Consider the following 17,063-nt stretch of genomic DNA (forward strand, 5'->3'; position numbering starts at 1 on the left):
TTCATAACTTTTATTTCTCCAGAGTAGAGGTGTAGGAAGGTCTGAGAATTAAGCCTTTTTGGTAGGAGGGAGATGGCAGTAGCCTTCACTGAATCCAATCCTTCAGGCAGCACAGGAGTTTCCCGTCAACAACGCAGGACAGCCCATACTGAAGAGCCGTCCTCCAGCCAGGCTCCTCAGCCCAGGGGAGATTCACTCCATGCTGGCTTCAGAGGCCTGGGACAGAATGTCTGCAGAGGCCTCTGGCTTAGGAAGGGTCCCGGTTGCTTTAGTGTTCTCCTGTGACTGTCTTGCAGATTCTTGGTGATTTTGTCTGTAACGGTGCATGTGGAATGAAGTCCCCCACGGCAATGGAGTGGAGGAAGTGCTAAGGAAAAGAAAAAATCTTTGATGTTTTCACACCATTTTAAATGTTTTAACGGGGTGTGTGTGTGTGTGTGTGTGTGTGTGTGTGTGTGTGTGTGTGTGTCTTTTCTGTCTGTCTGTGTGACTTTGCTCTGAAGATCATAGAGCTAGTCTTCATTTAGGATAGAATCTCTTCTTTGGCCTGCTTCCGTGGACCAGGTTACTGTTTTGAAGTCTGAGAAATAAATTGGGGTTCAGCTGTGACCTGACGACTTGATGTGAGCCAAAACTCCCCGTAGGAAGGTGGTCACCTCTAATGGCTTGAGTTGCATCCAGTTATCCAGCTTCTAGGTCTCATAAGTACCATGCTGTCCCTCAATCTGAATCATTTTACAGATCTGTGAACAAGGCATCCTTGAGTAGCAGCAGGAGCCCAGGCAAACTGAGTTGGTTTCTACTAAGCAGCCCAGGAAATCCCCGCACCCAAGGCAGGCCCAGCTGCCCAGGGTGGTACAGGCTCCTGGGAAGGCTGAAGCGGGAAAGACTTCCCTGGGCTAAAGGTCTCTGTGAGCTACAAATGAATTCATTGCCAGCCAGAGCAAATCAGTGAGAAAACCTGTGTCAAAATAAAAAGTAAAGGGAGGATTTGGGCTCTAGTTCAGTAGTAGAATACTTTCCCAGCATGGGTGAGACCCTAGTTCAATCCCCAGTCCAGAAAAGGAAGGAGAGGAGGAGGAGAGCAGGCCTTTGAGCAGAGTTTCCTGGGGCAGCAGCAGTGGTCAGTGCAGACAGAGCTAGTCTCTGCTAAGGAAGCCCAGAACGCTCTCTGACAAGCACCACAGGACAAGCTGGGCCCGGCAGTGCAGGTAGCGTCCGATCAGGTGGGAAGGAAGGGACCTGGGACTTTGTAAAGGGATGGACAATATCTTGACTTTTCTCACCTGGGAAATGTCAACTGAGGTGAATGTTTTCCTAGTTATTTAGTGGAACTGGAGGAGCCAGGATGCAGGAGATGCTTACTAAGTGTGTGTTGGGTGGATGGCACTTTATAGGGATGTACTACTGTTACTATACAGTTTCTTACTTTGGGAATGGAAAGACAGCCAGGATTTACTGGGGTCTCATCATGTCCCAAGTCTTCAGCTGTTATAATTACAATTACTGTGAGGTGAACTCACTTTACATTCAAGGGACATACTGGGGGTGTTAGTTAGCTCACCCCAAACCCTACAGTTTGTGTGTAACTCAGCCAGGATTTAAGCAGTCATGTTCTGGTTCAAGACTTCGTCATGGCATCTTTGCTAGGACAGATCCTCCCATCTCAGATCCTTATGAAGGTGCAGGTAACCACAGCTGGAAGTTCCTGGTTGTATGTGTATGGCTTTGCTGTTTGGTTAAAGCACATTTCTCTGTGCTCTGTCTCACACCCACTTGGTCTCCACTCCCTGATGCTTTTGTGGCTGTTATGGCTCCCCAGTGGCTTCCGGTCCTTCCTTTACATTACTCTGGTGATCCACTGCCCACTCCTCCTAAAGTCCTGTTCCTCTTAGATTCATGGAATTTGCTTCTTGAAGTACAACATTGAGACTAACAGTCATGTTTCTACAATTTTATGAAAGAAGAAATAAAAGCAGCCAATAAGCACAGAGTAAAATGTGAAGCCCACTAAGAGTCAAAGAAATACCCATGAGGCCTGACGAGATCGCTCATCCTTTCAGAACACTTGCTGCTCCTGAAGATGACCCAGGTTTATTTCCCAGAACTCACATGGCAGCTCACAGCCACCCTTAACTCAGTTCCAGAAGATCTCATCTTCTCTTCTGGCTTATGTACACCTAAGCACATAGACAGTATACATGCATACATCTGGGCAAAGCACTCAAACACATGGAACAAAAGTAAATCTTTTTAAAGAATACTCATAAAATGATAATGACAAAATAAGCCAGAAAAAAGGCAAGAAGCAATGCCCTGTGCAAGGTAAGAATGACATGTTTGGTTTATATTCAACAACAGATGTAGGGTGGCCTCTCTCTTTACATGAAGTAAAGCAGACTTTGAATATGTTCACCACTGTATACATAAATGATAAAAGTGTTTCCTGATGCAGAAACATCTCTCATCTAGGTCTCCATCCCAAGGAAAATATCAATCAAGGTAAATTCTTGAAGTATCTTATATCCAACTCAGTTGCTGTAATAGACTAATAGTTACATAAACTGCAATGTATTTATACAATGTAAAACTGTAGTCATTAAAACCAGATTTTAGCAAATGCCTGACAGTATGGGAAATTGGTTACATAATGCAAAAACAATCAGTAAATAAAAGCTGTTGTCTGTACTATTCCCTGCCCCTGCAAAAGAACATATATTTGATATTATTTATTCATTCAAAAATATTTTATTCCATGCCTTTTATGTATGAAGCGCTATGCCAAGTTGTAAGGGGTGCAATATAAATGAAGAGAGCCCTGTGCTCGTGGAGTTAAGAGGATGTAAGAAAAATCTCAAGTCAGCAATCATGAGTAGGTCAGTTTCCCCACAATTCACTGATGGTTGAATGCAGAATGAGATGCTGTGCTGAAGATATGTTTGTACCTGGTCCCAGCTTAGACTGTGAGATCAGAGGACACGTTCTCTCTGAAGGTGACATTGAGGCCATCCCTAAAAAGGCAGTGAACGTCGCCGCCTGAGAGGACTGTGCAGCTGACAGGCAGTACAGAGGTAGCAAAGGCAAGAGGCCCATGAAGGGAGCCCGTGAGAGGCAGGGCACAGGGAGGGGTCAGGGCTGTACCTTGGAACAGTGCCCGGGGTGATGTGGAAGGGTAGAGCAGGCTCAGTACACATGGTGACAGGTCCACAAGATACTCTGTTTGCAGCTACATCATGGATGGAGGCGGGGCCTCAAAGCTTGACGACAGGTGAATTAGGAAACCACATCTGAACAGCTGCTCCACAGTGTGAGCCAAGCCCTGGCTCCACCGCCACACTGGGTAATCTAGGCTCTCTTCCGGGGCAGAGTCTGAGTGGGGAAGGACCACCCCTCACTCCTGGCCTTCGGTCTTAGAGACCATCTTGGTGCCAGAGCTCGTCTCAGTGCTGTTTCCCACTTATCCTTAGAGCAGCTCCCCCCTGGGCCCCGTGGCTGCTGAAGTCGCTCTGTAAGGACAGGTGTTAGCCGAGACCAAAGGCTGGTGAATGGTGCTCCTGTTTGTGGAGAAGAGAGCTGCAACGGGGAACTCTCTTCCTCTGGCGCTAACTGCAAGGCACTCTGGGAAGGCCCACGGCAACTTCCGAGCATCTGCCTCCTATTCACCTCCCAAGTTATCAACATTTTCTGTCACTCCGGCAGCTTTGGGGGGCTGGGACTGGATGTGACAGTCACCCTGCATTCGCTCTCCTGGGGAGAGGGAAGAGTGACCCGTTGCCAAGGCGCACCTATCTACACTGAATCTGTCATTCTCTCCACAGCTGGGGCACCCAAGGCGACTTCTCCACAACCCATGCGCTGCCGGCTGTTAAAGTAAAGCTGTTCACAGAAAGCACTGGTGTCCTGGCCTTGGAAGACAAGGAGCTCGGACGGGTGAGTCTCCCTATAGAGAGAGGCATGTGACAGCACACGGGGGCCGTCTGTGGTGCCTCTCCTGCCCCGAGAGCTTGAGGAAGCACTAAGGGGCCTCAGCCTAGACTGTGCTGTGTTAGCTGGGAGACCTCGAGCCAGTCTCTCAACCTCTCGGAACCACACAGGGTGTCCTCCATACACTCTGGCTGACAAGAATGTGCTTCAGTAGACAGACTGGGGAAACTCCATACCATCAGACTGGGGAGCTATTGATAGCAAAGATATGTTCAGCCTCTGACTAGCTTAATGTGAAATCCATTGTATTTAACTGCCTAACCTCCTGGCAACATTAAAATCAACACAATGAGATAAAACAGAAATTACTAGTGTTTTAATGGGGACATTCAGAATATAAATACTTGAAGTGTTCTGCTTACTCCCAGGTGGAGAACACTGTGGAAATGACAGGTTCGAGACCCACCTGTTGGAGGTGCTCTGGGTGGCAGACACACAAGCCAGCATGTCAGTGAACCAACTGACTGAACTGTTAAACAACTCTAAGTAAAGCACCCTTGACTGCCCTGGAAACATGTCCACAGCGCCATGCTCTGAGATGTCACACATAGTTAGGGTGTAGATGAAATTGACTGCAAACAGGTTTTCTATGTCTGCCAATATCAGGTGGGAACAATAGAAAGTCAGGCAGGCTGCAGGGTACTCCAGTCCAGAAGGATTCTCCCTCCTTATCCAATGCTGAACATCCTGCCCCAGCCATTCAGGGCCAGCAGAGACCAGACCCAGGGACTGTGATCAAAATATCTTCGAAATAGCGGAAACGCCCCTTAAGTGTGGGGCCATGTCCCTGAGAGATATAGTTCTCCTTACACCTTGGTTTGTAACTCTGGTCCAAACATCATCAGTGTCTTCAGACCTTAGACTAGTCAGTTGCTTAATTTGCTTCAGTGAGTCTATATTTTATTCTATTAAAGTTCACTCAAATGATCTCACTTTAATTAATTTCTTCTGTAATGAGCTTATGCCCTGAAAAATTCACATCCTGTGTTGCCAAGCATGAGACTACCACATTGTGAAGAATTGGAGTTAGAAGTTTGGTTTGTTAATTTTGAATAGACACTATTACACCTGAAACGCCTGGAATAAATCCACACGGAACATCTCACGGTGGCTATCTTCTGGCTAAATCATGCTTTCCTCACCTTTGCTGGGTTGACAGAAAATGGACGACCCCTTTTGCATAGCTTCTTTTCCTGAAGGATACACTGAGCATTCTATAATTTGTGGGTCCATATTCTTCGCCACACGGGCTGCCTGCCCTCTCCAGCAGGGCCCACACGGTACAGCTCCACTCTCTCGGCCACCTAGCCTACCGTTGTTCACCTGTTTGTAGCTACTGTGTCATCCAGATGCCCTCCTGCCGAAGCACCCTGCCAGCTTCCTGGAGAATGTCAGAGACCTCAAGAGTCATGTCAGCTGAGTCCGCAGCTGCACTTTGCAAGACCCAGGTCCCCAGGCAATCATATGCTAGGGAGAAGGCAAGGTAGGAGATAGTAGACATTCGCATCTCCAAAGCACTCACCGCTTCCATGCAGTTATTCTGCTTAGGTTAAACCAGTGTTCCAACTTTCCTGGTAGAGATGAGACAAACTGTTTCTGAGGAGTGTGAGAAACTTATCCAGAGCCAGAGGCACAGAGAGTCCAGCCACCCCAATTCCAACCACGGTGATGCTGTCCTGGGGATGGTATAGGCTCAGCCCTTCAGGGATCTCACAAGCGTCCCCCAAGGCAGAGAGTCCCAGGAGCCCAGAAGGATGCAGTGGCTGTCAGGAGTGCTGGCTGCTCACCAATCATCTTCACACTGCATTGCCCCCGGGGAGAAATAAACAAGGTGGTGGGTGGAGGCTGTGAGATTGTTGCTGTCCATCCAGGGACTCACTTCTTCGTGACTGGACACTAGCCTCTTCCCCCTTCATGCTTCAGGAACTCTCCACCGAATCCGAGGCGCAGGCAGCACCATGTTTTTCAAGTGCAGCCACTCTGTACACCGCAGGGATCTATGTGGTGAGCTAGTTCTACCAAGCTGAGCAGAGCCTCATACCAGAGGCCATAGTAACCTGTCTCCTTTTGCATAGGTGTATAATATTCAATTGTGTGTGTAGCTTTGATATAATAGGTCTTCTAGTGATGAGTGTTTAGAGTATTTCATCTCTAGTAGTATAAACAATTCTTGACTGAGTTGCCTTAAGCATATTTCTCTGCATGTGCTTATATACCTGTAAGATAAAATTTCCTAAAAACTATTTTGCTGATCAAATTTTGAATTTTGGCATAGACTGCCAGATTGTCCATATGCCCGTTTTTACACGCACAAACGGTGTGAATGTGCCCGTTCCCACCCCTCGCTGGCATGGCAGGGTTAGCAAAGGTATCCAACCCGTGCAGTGAGAGGCTTGCTGGGCTTGCCCGTTACTGCTGCACACAGGGTGAACCACAGAAGTAAACTTAGGTGGAAATCCTTAGCCTCCAACACGTACAGAGCCAGAAGTTACAGTGCAGTGTGAGAAGCGTTCTGCCTGAGTCCTGGGAATCATGCACACGGCGAGAGGTGGACCCTCTGTGAAGTGAGGTTGCCTTTCCTGGGGAATGCAAGCAGGTAGGGAGAGAGAAATAGGCTCAGACCAGAGATCAGCCTGGTTAAAACGGAAAAGAAAAAATGGTTTGGCAGTCTCAGAGGCATGCCCGTGCCCACACCAGGAAGAGGAGCTCAGATTGCTGGGGTGGGTTGTGGCAGCCAGTTCACATCCCCACATCAAAGCACAGCACATATGGGCCTTGTCCAAGATGACAGAGTGCTCACTCAGCAGCCTGGAATGCCCAGATGAGATGGCAGGTCTGCCTGTGGCCCCCACACCTCCAGAAGGGGCCTCATGCTTCCAAGTGCAGACACACAGGAAGGGGAGTCCAGCCCGCCTTGAGTGTGGCAGGCTGCTGATGGAAACAGAAGTGCCAGGACTCTGTCTCGTCCTCCACCCTGCAGAGGCTTTACCAGAGAATGACTGCAGGGGACCCCAGGAGAAGGTTTTGTGGAGTGGCCAGTAATGAGCTGTGGCCATCTGCATTCTAAGTGGACACCATATCGCCACCAGGAACAGCACCCAGGGCCCATCTGGTGGAGGGCTGTTAATGAACTCCTGGTGTACAGAGACCTCTCCTGCATGACTTTACCGGGCAAGCAGGAGCTGAAGGAAACCAGGGGCTTTCTGGCCCTGGCCTGGCCATCACGCTCTGACCAGGCCTCCATCTGCTGCTTGCCAACGTGTGCCCCTCCCGGCCCTGCGCCCCTCCTGGTCCTGTGCCCCTCCTGGCCCTCTCTCCCACTATACTAACTCAGAGCACATCATCAGCTATGATAGGATGGACAGCTCGTTTCCTTCTGTCTCCAAAAAAAGGGCAAAGATGTAGTTAGGCCAACTTGTTAAAATCCACTGTGGAGACCGGTGAGGTGGCTTAGCAGACAGAGGCCACAAGGCCTGACAACCTGAGTTCAGCCCTCAGAACCCATGTGGTGGGAGGAGAGAATTGACTTCTACAAGTTTTCTCTCTGGCCTGTGCACATTTGCACACACACACACACACACACACACACACACACACACACACACACACTGTGGAACATATAGTCACACATTCATACATAACATAAATAAGTAATAAATAAACGTAATTTTTAAAAGGTTTCAAAGGATTCCCTGGAACCGAGGAAATGGCTCAGTTCTAGCTTGCGTGCTGAGTCCTGGCAAATGGCAAGGACATGCTAAGGCCATACATACCCGGGCCCTGCTCAGTGCTGCAACTCGAGGTAAAAATCAGGTAAACGTCACAGACAGAACAAGCTGTCAGAGTGCCACGCAGGAGATGACAGAGCCCCTGAAACTCACCAGAATGGCCCCTGTCCCTAAAGATAGCTTAGTACCACCACAGCTCGCAAGGTGCTGCCATGGCTCAGCCCCCTTGGGGGCTGCTCCTGAGGCCCTGAAGATCCCAAATCTCACATGCTCTGTCCCTGTGTACATGGGTGCTGCATTCACACGTCTTCTCATATTCTTTAAATCACCTGTAGACTCCTCATCTATCATGTATGTTATATACATCATGAAGAAAAACATAAATTCTATGTAAATGCTTTTATTCTGGGTTGGTTAGGGAATGAACACAAGGAAAAAAACTCTGTGTGTGTTCAGTGCAGACAATTATTTTCTTCCCAAATCTCTTAAATCTTTGGCTGGCCAAACATATGCATGTAGAATCACAGAGCCAGAGAATCAAATGCAGTCATTTCTTTTTATAGGACTTATGCTTTTGAATGTACATTAATATAAAAGCAACACATAGAACATAGCATTCTAGTGCAGCATTATCAGTCCAATTGATCAAAACTGCTCTCCAGCAGTGGAATGTGACGGGGCCCTGGGCAGCCTCCCAACTCCATACCTCTACCCTCCAAACCCCAAGGATCCAAGCAGCCCAGCCGGGCAATGTGTGTGTGGCATGCTGCCAGGTGGCATCTTCCAGAGCAGAGGACACTTCGGGCTCCTCCACCCAAAGCACAGTGAGGAGGATCCCAGTGCAGGTGCCACCACCTATGACCCATGTGGGACCCTACACAGGTCTTTCCCATCCCAATCTCCTGCCCTTCTGTCTTCCCCCCACAGGCTTTGAAATGTCTCTCTTCTTATAACGGTGAAAGTTCTAGAAAATGGAAAAGAAAAGCCCCAGAGATGTCTATTATGAATGTACATTTCTTCTTGAGCAGCTGCCATGGTTGATGGAAGATGGACAGTGTTCTCTCTCTCAGATTACCCTCCTACTTCTGAATCTTAGAAAAACCAAAGGAGCTTCACAAAGTCACCCTCCTTGCTCCCAGAAACTTAGCCAGTGAGAGAAAGAAAGAATCGAGAGAACATTTTATTCATAGCTGTGACTGGCCTGAGCCAGCCACAGTTAATAGAGGAGTCTCCTCCGTGGGGCCTGGGCAGTGGTCACATGTCTTCACATCAGTGTGTCAAATCCTAAAAGCCATGACTGCGTGTTGCTTCTGTTTTCTGACAAAAAAAAAAAATGTGTGCTTTCTCCTTCCAGGTTATCCTCCACCCCACCCCAAACAGCCCCAAACAATCTGAGTGGCACAAAATGACAGTCTCCAAAAACTGCCCTGATCAAGACCTCAAGATCAAACTCGCAGTCCGAATGGATAAGCCTCAGAACATGAAGCACTCTGGGTAAGTGTTTCTTTGCTGATTGGAGACATGTGTCCATTCACTTCTAGAGACAAAAATAGAATGGGAGGGGGATGCAGCTCAGTGAGAGATCACTTACCTGTAAAATACAGGGCTCAGTTTTGGAGGCCCAGAAGTGCAGAAATGAATTAAGCAAAACCCAAAGGGACTCCAGAGAACTGTGTAGAGGGATCTGGGAAGCGCCTGCAAGCAGCTGTTAATGCAGCCATTAAGGAATGTGGTGCTAACAGTCCCCATAGGCTTCTTCAGCTACCCCCACTGCATCTTCATTTACACATCAGGAGAATAACTCCAGTCTCCCTCTAAGAGGACTCCCAGTACAGTTCAAACCGAGCCAAAGCATGATGAGGTTTGTGCTTGTGGGGCTTCAATGGAGCATGTGTTCCTTCCAGAGAATTTCAGGAGGCCCTCCCTCTCACCTTGGTGGATAAGCAAATGCCTAAATCAGCTCAAAAGCGATGTCAGGTTGACCAAACTAATAGCTCCCCAAAATTGAAAATCTGTAGCCTTCATTCTGTGAAGGTTTGCAGGAATGGCCAGTTGAGTGACTTCAGGCAGAGGAAGAAGAATAGGGAAATGTGGTTTCGCTTTACAGAACAAAGCAATGATTTAAAAAAAAAAAAAGGTTGATTGTGTCTGGTTTCTGGGCAGCCACAGCCTGCTAAAATTATCTTGTAAAATATGAGCCTTTGCAGAGGAACAGGGCCATGTAATTGTGGAGAGGAGAGGTCTAGACAGCAGAAGAGACTGGGCTTTTTGTCAAACGCTGTGCAGGTACCATGTGTCAACTGGCCGTCACTCTCCATGGCCATGTAGTGACTAGAAAGCTCTCCCAAGTTCCCTTGAAAACTCAGCCTTGCATACATGGCCTGGAAGTCTATGGAGGTGGGAAACCTGTTACCAAGTGATAGCCAGCAACACAGGCCAGGAAGAGAAGCCTGCAAGAAGTCCAAAATAACAACCAGGACAGGAAGTGGACATCCTTGTGGACTAGCAGAGCTCATGTCATGTGGTCAGTGCCCACCTGTGATGCCTTTCAAAGGCTGCTTACAAGGTGGATGCCACGTCCAGAATGCCACGCCTGCCTTAAGCTTGTAGAAGTTACACTGCATATTGTTGATACCAGGCTATGCCCAAAGCCAGAGGTGGGATTAAAGTGTGAGAAGCCTGTGAGGAAACATACCAGCTACTTGCACACTTACTCCTTACTCAGCCATCACTTGTGAGACCAATCAGCTGTTCCTCATTTCAGTGAACATCTTATCAAATGAACATGGCACAAGTTCAAAGTCAACCTGGGCTGTGTGCTAAGACCCTGTCCAAAAAAAAAGAGTGTTGAAGAAATAGCCCTATCAATAAAGTGCTTGTTATGAGAGCAAGAGCTCCTGAGTTTGGACCCCAGCTGCAATCCCAACACTGGGCAGGCAGAGGCAGGGGACCCCTGGAGCTGACTGGTCAGGCAGCAACCTGGTCAACTGGGTAGGCACCACTTTCAATGTGAAAAACTGTCTCAGAAAATAAGGTGGGAAGGGACTGAGGAAGATGCCTCTTGCATCAATACAAACACACTTATGTACACACACACACACACACACAAACACACACACACGTGCACACACACATACACACACACATGTACATACACACGTACACACACATGCACACACCCATACATTCACATACCATCACAAACATGCATGCTACATGCATACACAGAACCATGCTCCTGAGGCCAGCTTTTCTTTCTCCTTATCACACTCCTGATACATTTTTCAAAATTATGAACAACATTTTCCCCAATATCCCTTCTAGCTCCAAGCTCCATAGACTTGGTTTCAAGATAAGAGTTGAGTATTGGCAGGTTCCTGTAGTATTTGAGGAAATGTCATCCATCTTTAGCACAACACTGACTCATAAACAGTAAATATCTGTTATAGGAACCAGAGTATGAGTGAGCAGGACGGAGGGAGAGAGAAACAGGCAAGGGAGCCGACCAGGGAGAGCATGCATGCAGAAGCACCATCCTCACATGACTTTTGAGAAGTCTTTAGAGGAGCTAGAGCCCCATTCCACAGGCTGGGTTTCTTTGAACCCCTCTCCAAACCCTCTTCTATCACCCCCAAGCAGACACCCCACACAGTATTATTCTCTGCATTGGACAATCCCAGTTTCCCATATTCTCCCCATTTGCTCCATGGAGGAAGAAGTCCATGATTTAGATTCAGGAGCCTTTCTGTGGACTCACTGGTGAGTGTGCTGGCATATTGTAGGCCACCTTCACAGAATGAAAGATGGAGGAGATATTGAGCTTATGTCTGCCAAGTTCCCAAAAGAATGTATCACTGGGCCGCCATTCAAAAATGACTCCTGTCAACAACCATGCCCAGAGAGTCTGGAACAGCTTCAAAGTGTGAACATGACAGCAAGTCAGACCCAGTGTGGCCCCAAATGGGACAAACAACCTTAGCCACATATTGAATAGTTAGGAAAGGAAAAGCATTTCTGGAGGGAGTTGGGAGATGTCCCGTTTTATAAAGTACTTGCCATGAAAGTGCAAGGACCAGAGTTCATTGTGAGGGTCCACATACACAGGCCGTGGTGACACACACTGATCATCTCTGCACTGGGGCCTCTGGAACTCGCAGCTTCCTTGGTGAGCTTCAGGCCAAGGAAGAGAACTCATCACAAAAAAATAGGATGACAACACCTTTGAAATGACATCCAAGGCAGATATCTGGACTCCAGAGGCCATGAACCTCACGCATGTGCACACAGACACACATGAACATGCACAATGTTTCTGGACATTTTTTCCACTTAAACACAAGCAGTAGGGAGATTGAGCCCTATGGTATGGGGAAGGTGGATAAAAGCAGTAAAGCCACAGCTTAATAGGGAGCATCCTGAAGGAACACAGCTGAGACTCACGGTCTAGCTGTTCAAGCATGCAAACAGAAAGTCTGAAATCCTGGGGATGCCCCTGGATGGTGTGCTGTGGTTCCCAAGAGAACTCTATGGAGTTTTCTAAGGCCAGGGACTTAAATCAGCAGTTTTTTTCAGCTTGAACATTAGCATATAGGAGGATTTGAGAATTAAGTACTCCAGGTGGCTTTCTGCTTCTCATCTCCCCTCCACAGGGGGAGTTCAAGGAAAGGTGTCCATTCACATCTCTCTCCACATTTTATCTCTGAAACAGCCCTACAGAGAGCAGAAAGCACCATCATCCCATCTTAACATGGTCCCTCCCTTCAGCCAGGTGTTGAGGCTTACAGCCTTGAGGTCATGCTGGACGTTTCTCACACTTTCTTACCATGGACACTGTCCATCATCAAATCCCTTCTGCTCCGTGTTCAAGCTGGATCCTGACTCCAGCTCCTCTCCCTCTTCCTGCACTCCAGGCTTCCTTTCCTTCTCCCTCCACTTGTCCAGTAACCTCTCGCTTATTCTTTACTTCCCGGTAGTCTATTCCATACTCTGAAATTTTCTTTTTAAACATGGTCCTGTCACTTAAGTGCTAGAAAAGATCCAGTGAACCTCCATCTCACTCAGAGCAAAGGTCTGGGCTGTTGCCATAGCAACAAGGCAGTACCTATCTGCCCCTGAGCACTGCTGCAGCCACACTGGCCTCCTTGGGTCCTGGAGAAGCACAGGCCACCCCAGGGCCTCTGTGCTTGCTGTCTCCTCTGCCTCTTAGGGCCCCTCCTGTCCACCTAGCTTCCTGGGAATGTCTCCGAGCCATGTGAGAATGTCTTCCTTTGTTCTCTGGAGTGTCATGTGGGCCCTCTCTCTTCCTCTTCCCTCTCCCCCTTGCCTTCATTATAAAACAACTCTCCACATGATAGAGTACATGCATCTCCTTGTTCCTCTATGTTCTGTCTTTCCTCCTAGAATGTCAGTTCCTTTCCATAAGGCCACTTCTCCTCTTCAGTGGTGGTAGGGGATGGTGGGGTGGTGGTAGGGATGGTGGGGAGGTGGTAGGCATGGTGGGGTGGTGGTAGGGGATGGTGGGGTGGTGGTAGGGGATGGTGGGGTGGTGGTAGGGATGGTGGGGTGGTGGGGTGGTGGTAGGGATGGTGGGGTGGTGGAGTGGTGGTAGAGGATGTTGGGGTGGTGGGGTGATGGTAGGGATGGTGGGGTGATGGTAGGGGATGGTAGGGTGGTGGTAGGGATGGTAGGGTGGTGGTAGGGATGGTGGGGTGGTGGAGTGGTGGTAGAGGATGTTGGGGATGGTGGGGTGGTGGTAGGGGATGGTAGGGTGGTGGTAGGGATGGTGGGGTGGTGGAGTGGTGGTAGGGATGGTGGGGATGGTGGGGTGGTGGTAGGGGATGGCGGTGGTGGGGTTAGTGGCCATCCCTGTTGCCTACTTTTTTGAGGGGAGGTATTTTATTTTATTTTGTTTTTGATACAGGATGTCACTATGTAGTTCTGGCTGACCTGGAGCCCATTGTGTAGACTAGTCTGGCCTTGACTCACAAAGATCCACCTGCTCCTGCCCTTTCATCCATTCTCTGGCCTTTCCCAGCCGGTATTTCTACCCACTGGAGCACTTCTAAGGGCTGCTGCAGCTGTGGCCTTTCAAGCTTCCTGTCCTCCTTCAGTTTGCAGGGAAGTGCTGGCGCTTGGCGTGCGGCCTCCTGCTGTGCCCTGGTCTCTTCTAAGAAGAAACTGCCCCCTAACAGAAAGAAATGAGTTCAAGAGATTTGCTGTACAAGATGGCGACCATGGTTAAAATCACATAGTCACTATACCTGAAAAATCCCCAGGAGAGTGGACTTTGAGTATTCTCATCATTAAAAAAGTCAAGAGCGTGTAAAGTAATAAGCTAATTAGTTCAGTTTAACCATTGTATTTATATATGCGTGTATCATAAACATATATGATTTTATTTGTCAATTAAAAATAAGTTTAAATGACTTTTTTTTAAAAAAAAATCATAAAATAGTTTAAAATACCTGACAAGAAAAATGTCCTGCTTTATAGCCTCTTGATATACCAGACACCGAGGGACACACACACTGAGGACACACACACTGAGGACACACACACACTGAGGACACACACACTGAGGACACACACACACTGAGGACACACACACACTGAGGACACACACACACTGAGGACACACACACACTGAGGACACACACATACTGAGGACACACACACTGAGGACACACACACACTGAGGACACACACACACTGAGGGGACACACACACTGAGGACACACACACACTGAGGACACACACACTGAGGACACACACACTGAGGACACACACACTGAGGACACACACACACTGAGGACACACACACACTGAGGACACACACACTGAGGACACACACACACTGAGGACACACACACACTGAGGACACACACACTGAGGACACACACACTGAGACACACACACTGAGGAACACAAGGGCAACAACCCCTCCTTCTGGCCGTTCTCCATCTAGACCAGAGCAACACCAACATGTCTTGGCCCTGGGTCCCTCAGAATGTCACATTTGGTCAGTGTCTCAACCACTCTTCCCATGTGAATAACCTGGAGGCAGGAGATTCTGGGAAATGTCATTCCTCTGCACTTGGTGCTCATGTCCAGGCGACCTGGAAGAAGATACATAATAAAATATTTTCACCACCAACCGCTAATGAGCTGTGCCACGTGGGAGTTTGGTGAACAGTGTGAATGCTCCTTAAACAGAGCTATGTTCCTAGCACATATTAAAATTCCAGTGCTGCAAGAGCCAAGGCTGCACACACACACACGCACGTTGCAGGCGTCACCACACGGCTGCCCTCCCCTGTCATAGAGGGAGACCTGAGGCCAGGGGAGTGTCAATGGCTCTCCTGCTGAGGGTGTTCCTGCAGTGAGCACAGCCCGAATTCACCACCCTCTTTTGTTGCGGTTCCTTAGTCCGCTCACTCAGGCCTCACCTCTCACTCAGATGCCCTCAACAAACGTCAGAGACATCAGTGGTCCACTCATGTAGGTTTCATAAAATGTCACAAGAAAATCATGATACAAAATACCCACAGAGCTCCAAAACCAGATGTGTGGCCTCACTATTGACTTCCCTGCACATACCTCAGAAGCTAAACAGAAAGTAGACCAAGCCTGTTCACTGTTTCTCTTGCCATTGTTGGCAGTGATGAGCAGAAGAACAGTAACGCCTGCTCATAGCATGCATGTCTCCGCAGCCTCATGAGCACAGGAAACGGACATTATGTCATCCCCATGTCACAACTCAGGAAACTAACTCAGGGAGAGTTAGTGTGAGCACCAGAATAACCTCTTAGGTGTCCCCTTCAGTCTGAGATATAAGAAACACCTGTAACTGGTGTGTGTGTGTGCGTGTGTGTGTGTGTGTGTGTGTGTGTGTGCGTGTGTGTGTGTGTGTGTGTGCATGTGTGTGCGTGTGTGTGTGTGTGTGTGTGCATGTGTGTGCGTGTGTGTGTGTGTGTGTACATGTGTGTGTGTGTGCGTGTGTGTGTGTGTGTGTGTGTGTGTGTGTGTGTGTGTGTGTGTGCACAGCCATGGCTCTTGCAGCGCTGTCATTTTAATATGTGCTAGAAGCATAGCTCTGTTTGTTAAGCATTGTGCCACGCCTCTGCCCACTACACCCTGGCATATCTGATGGTCAGCCCAGGCTTCCAGACTACCTGAAGAAAGCACTGGAACAGGAATGCTGCAGCATCTGATGAGTGTGTTTGGAGTGGGGCTTGAAGTGGGGAGCCACCTGTGTGTCTGTAGTCTCATAGCCTCCATCTGCCCCAGGTACTGTGCATTCTGTTCAGGGTGGGAACAACGTGGGGCTCACCAGACAGACAGGGTGCCTCGCGGCCCTCAGTGCTTCTCGGTTTTGACACCTTCTGGCATGTGTCACGTTGGCAATCCTTCCAAGGAAAGCCTCGGAGGGAGAGCCCCATCCTCACACAAACCAACTGGTACTTTCCAAAGGAGAATTGCGAATTTCCCCTGACCCCACCAGCTTTCACTCAGACGCCTCTAAACAGAAACCCCTCTCCAGTTAGAAACACAACTCATGGGGTTTGTTTTTCACTTCTTAAACGTAAATGTAGTGAACTAATATGTAAAATCAAAAATGTATGCACAGCTATAGGGTACCAAGTAATTCTCTAGTGCATGCATAGAGTGTAATTTGTGGGTGAAGGAGGATGTTGGTGCACATGTGTGCAGAGGCCAGAGGTCAAACTCAAGTGCCATACCTCTGGAGCTGTCTACCTTGCTTTATTCTTAAGACAATGTCTGTCATTGATTGGCCTGGAACTTAGCCATTATGTTAGGCTGGCTGGCCAGCAAGCCACAAGGATCTGCCTGTCTCTTCCTCCTAGTGCTGTGATTACAAGCACATGCCAGCAAACCCTGCCTTTGTGTATGGTTCTGGGGAACAAACTCGGGTCCTTACGTGGCAGGCACCTAACTGACTGAGCCTCCTCCCCAGGCCCACACTGTGTAATTGAAATCAGGATAAACTTACCTATGCCCTCTAACATCGAGCATTTAAATTTGCATTCGCACTGTTTGAAGTGCATCGCACACAACTATTGCTTGTGTGGCCGTACCCTGCGGTGCACACCAACGTTCCTCACTCCTCCCTCTCTGCTGTCTTCACCATGGACCCCCATCCCCCACCCCTCTGATACCCTGACTCTTCATTAACCCTAGATGGGGAGGCACACCCTAGAAGAGCGCAGGGAAAAGTTGTTCTATAGTGAGGTAGCTCTGAGTTTAAATCCAGGTCATGACACTCAGTGGCTGTGAGGAGCCTTGCAAAAGCAGCGTAAACCTCCTTAACAAACACCAGGGTAAACAGGAGTA

At 48.5% G+C, this 17,063-nt stretch overlaps 1 protein-coding gene across 12 annotated transcripts in view; it reads left to right on the top strand.

The window, feature by feature from the left end:
* The window catches only part of Cadps (calcium dependent secretion activator), a 440,161-nt gene that overhangs the window by 255,042 nt on the left and 168,056 nt on the right, over positions 1-17,063 (top strand). For all 12 annotated transcript variants that reach the window (XM_076544508.1, XM_076544497.1, XM_076544503.1 and 9 more), the window contains exons 7-8: positions 3,819-3,930; positions 9,067-9,206. In XM_076544508.1, the coding sequence (XP_076400623.1) occupies positions 3,819-3,930; positions 9,067-9,206 (252 nt within the window). The remainder of the gene's footprint in view (positions 1-3,818; positions 3,931-9,066; positions 9,207-17,063) is intronic.

Source organism: Peromyscus maniculatus, chromosome 9, assembly GCF_049852395.1.
Source record: "Peromyscus maniculatus bairdii isolate BWxNUB_F1_BW_parent chromosome 9, HU_Pman_BW_mat_3.1, whole genome shotgun sequence".
Classification (NCBI taxonomy): domain Eukaryota; kingdom Metazoa; phylum Chordata; class Mammalia; order Rodentia; family Cricetidae; genus Peromyscus; species Peromyscus maniculatus.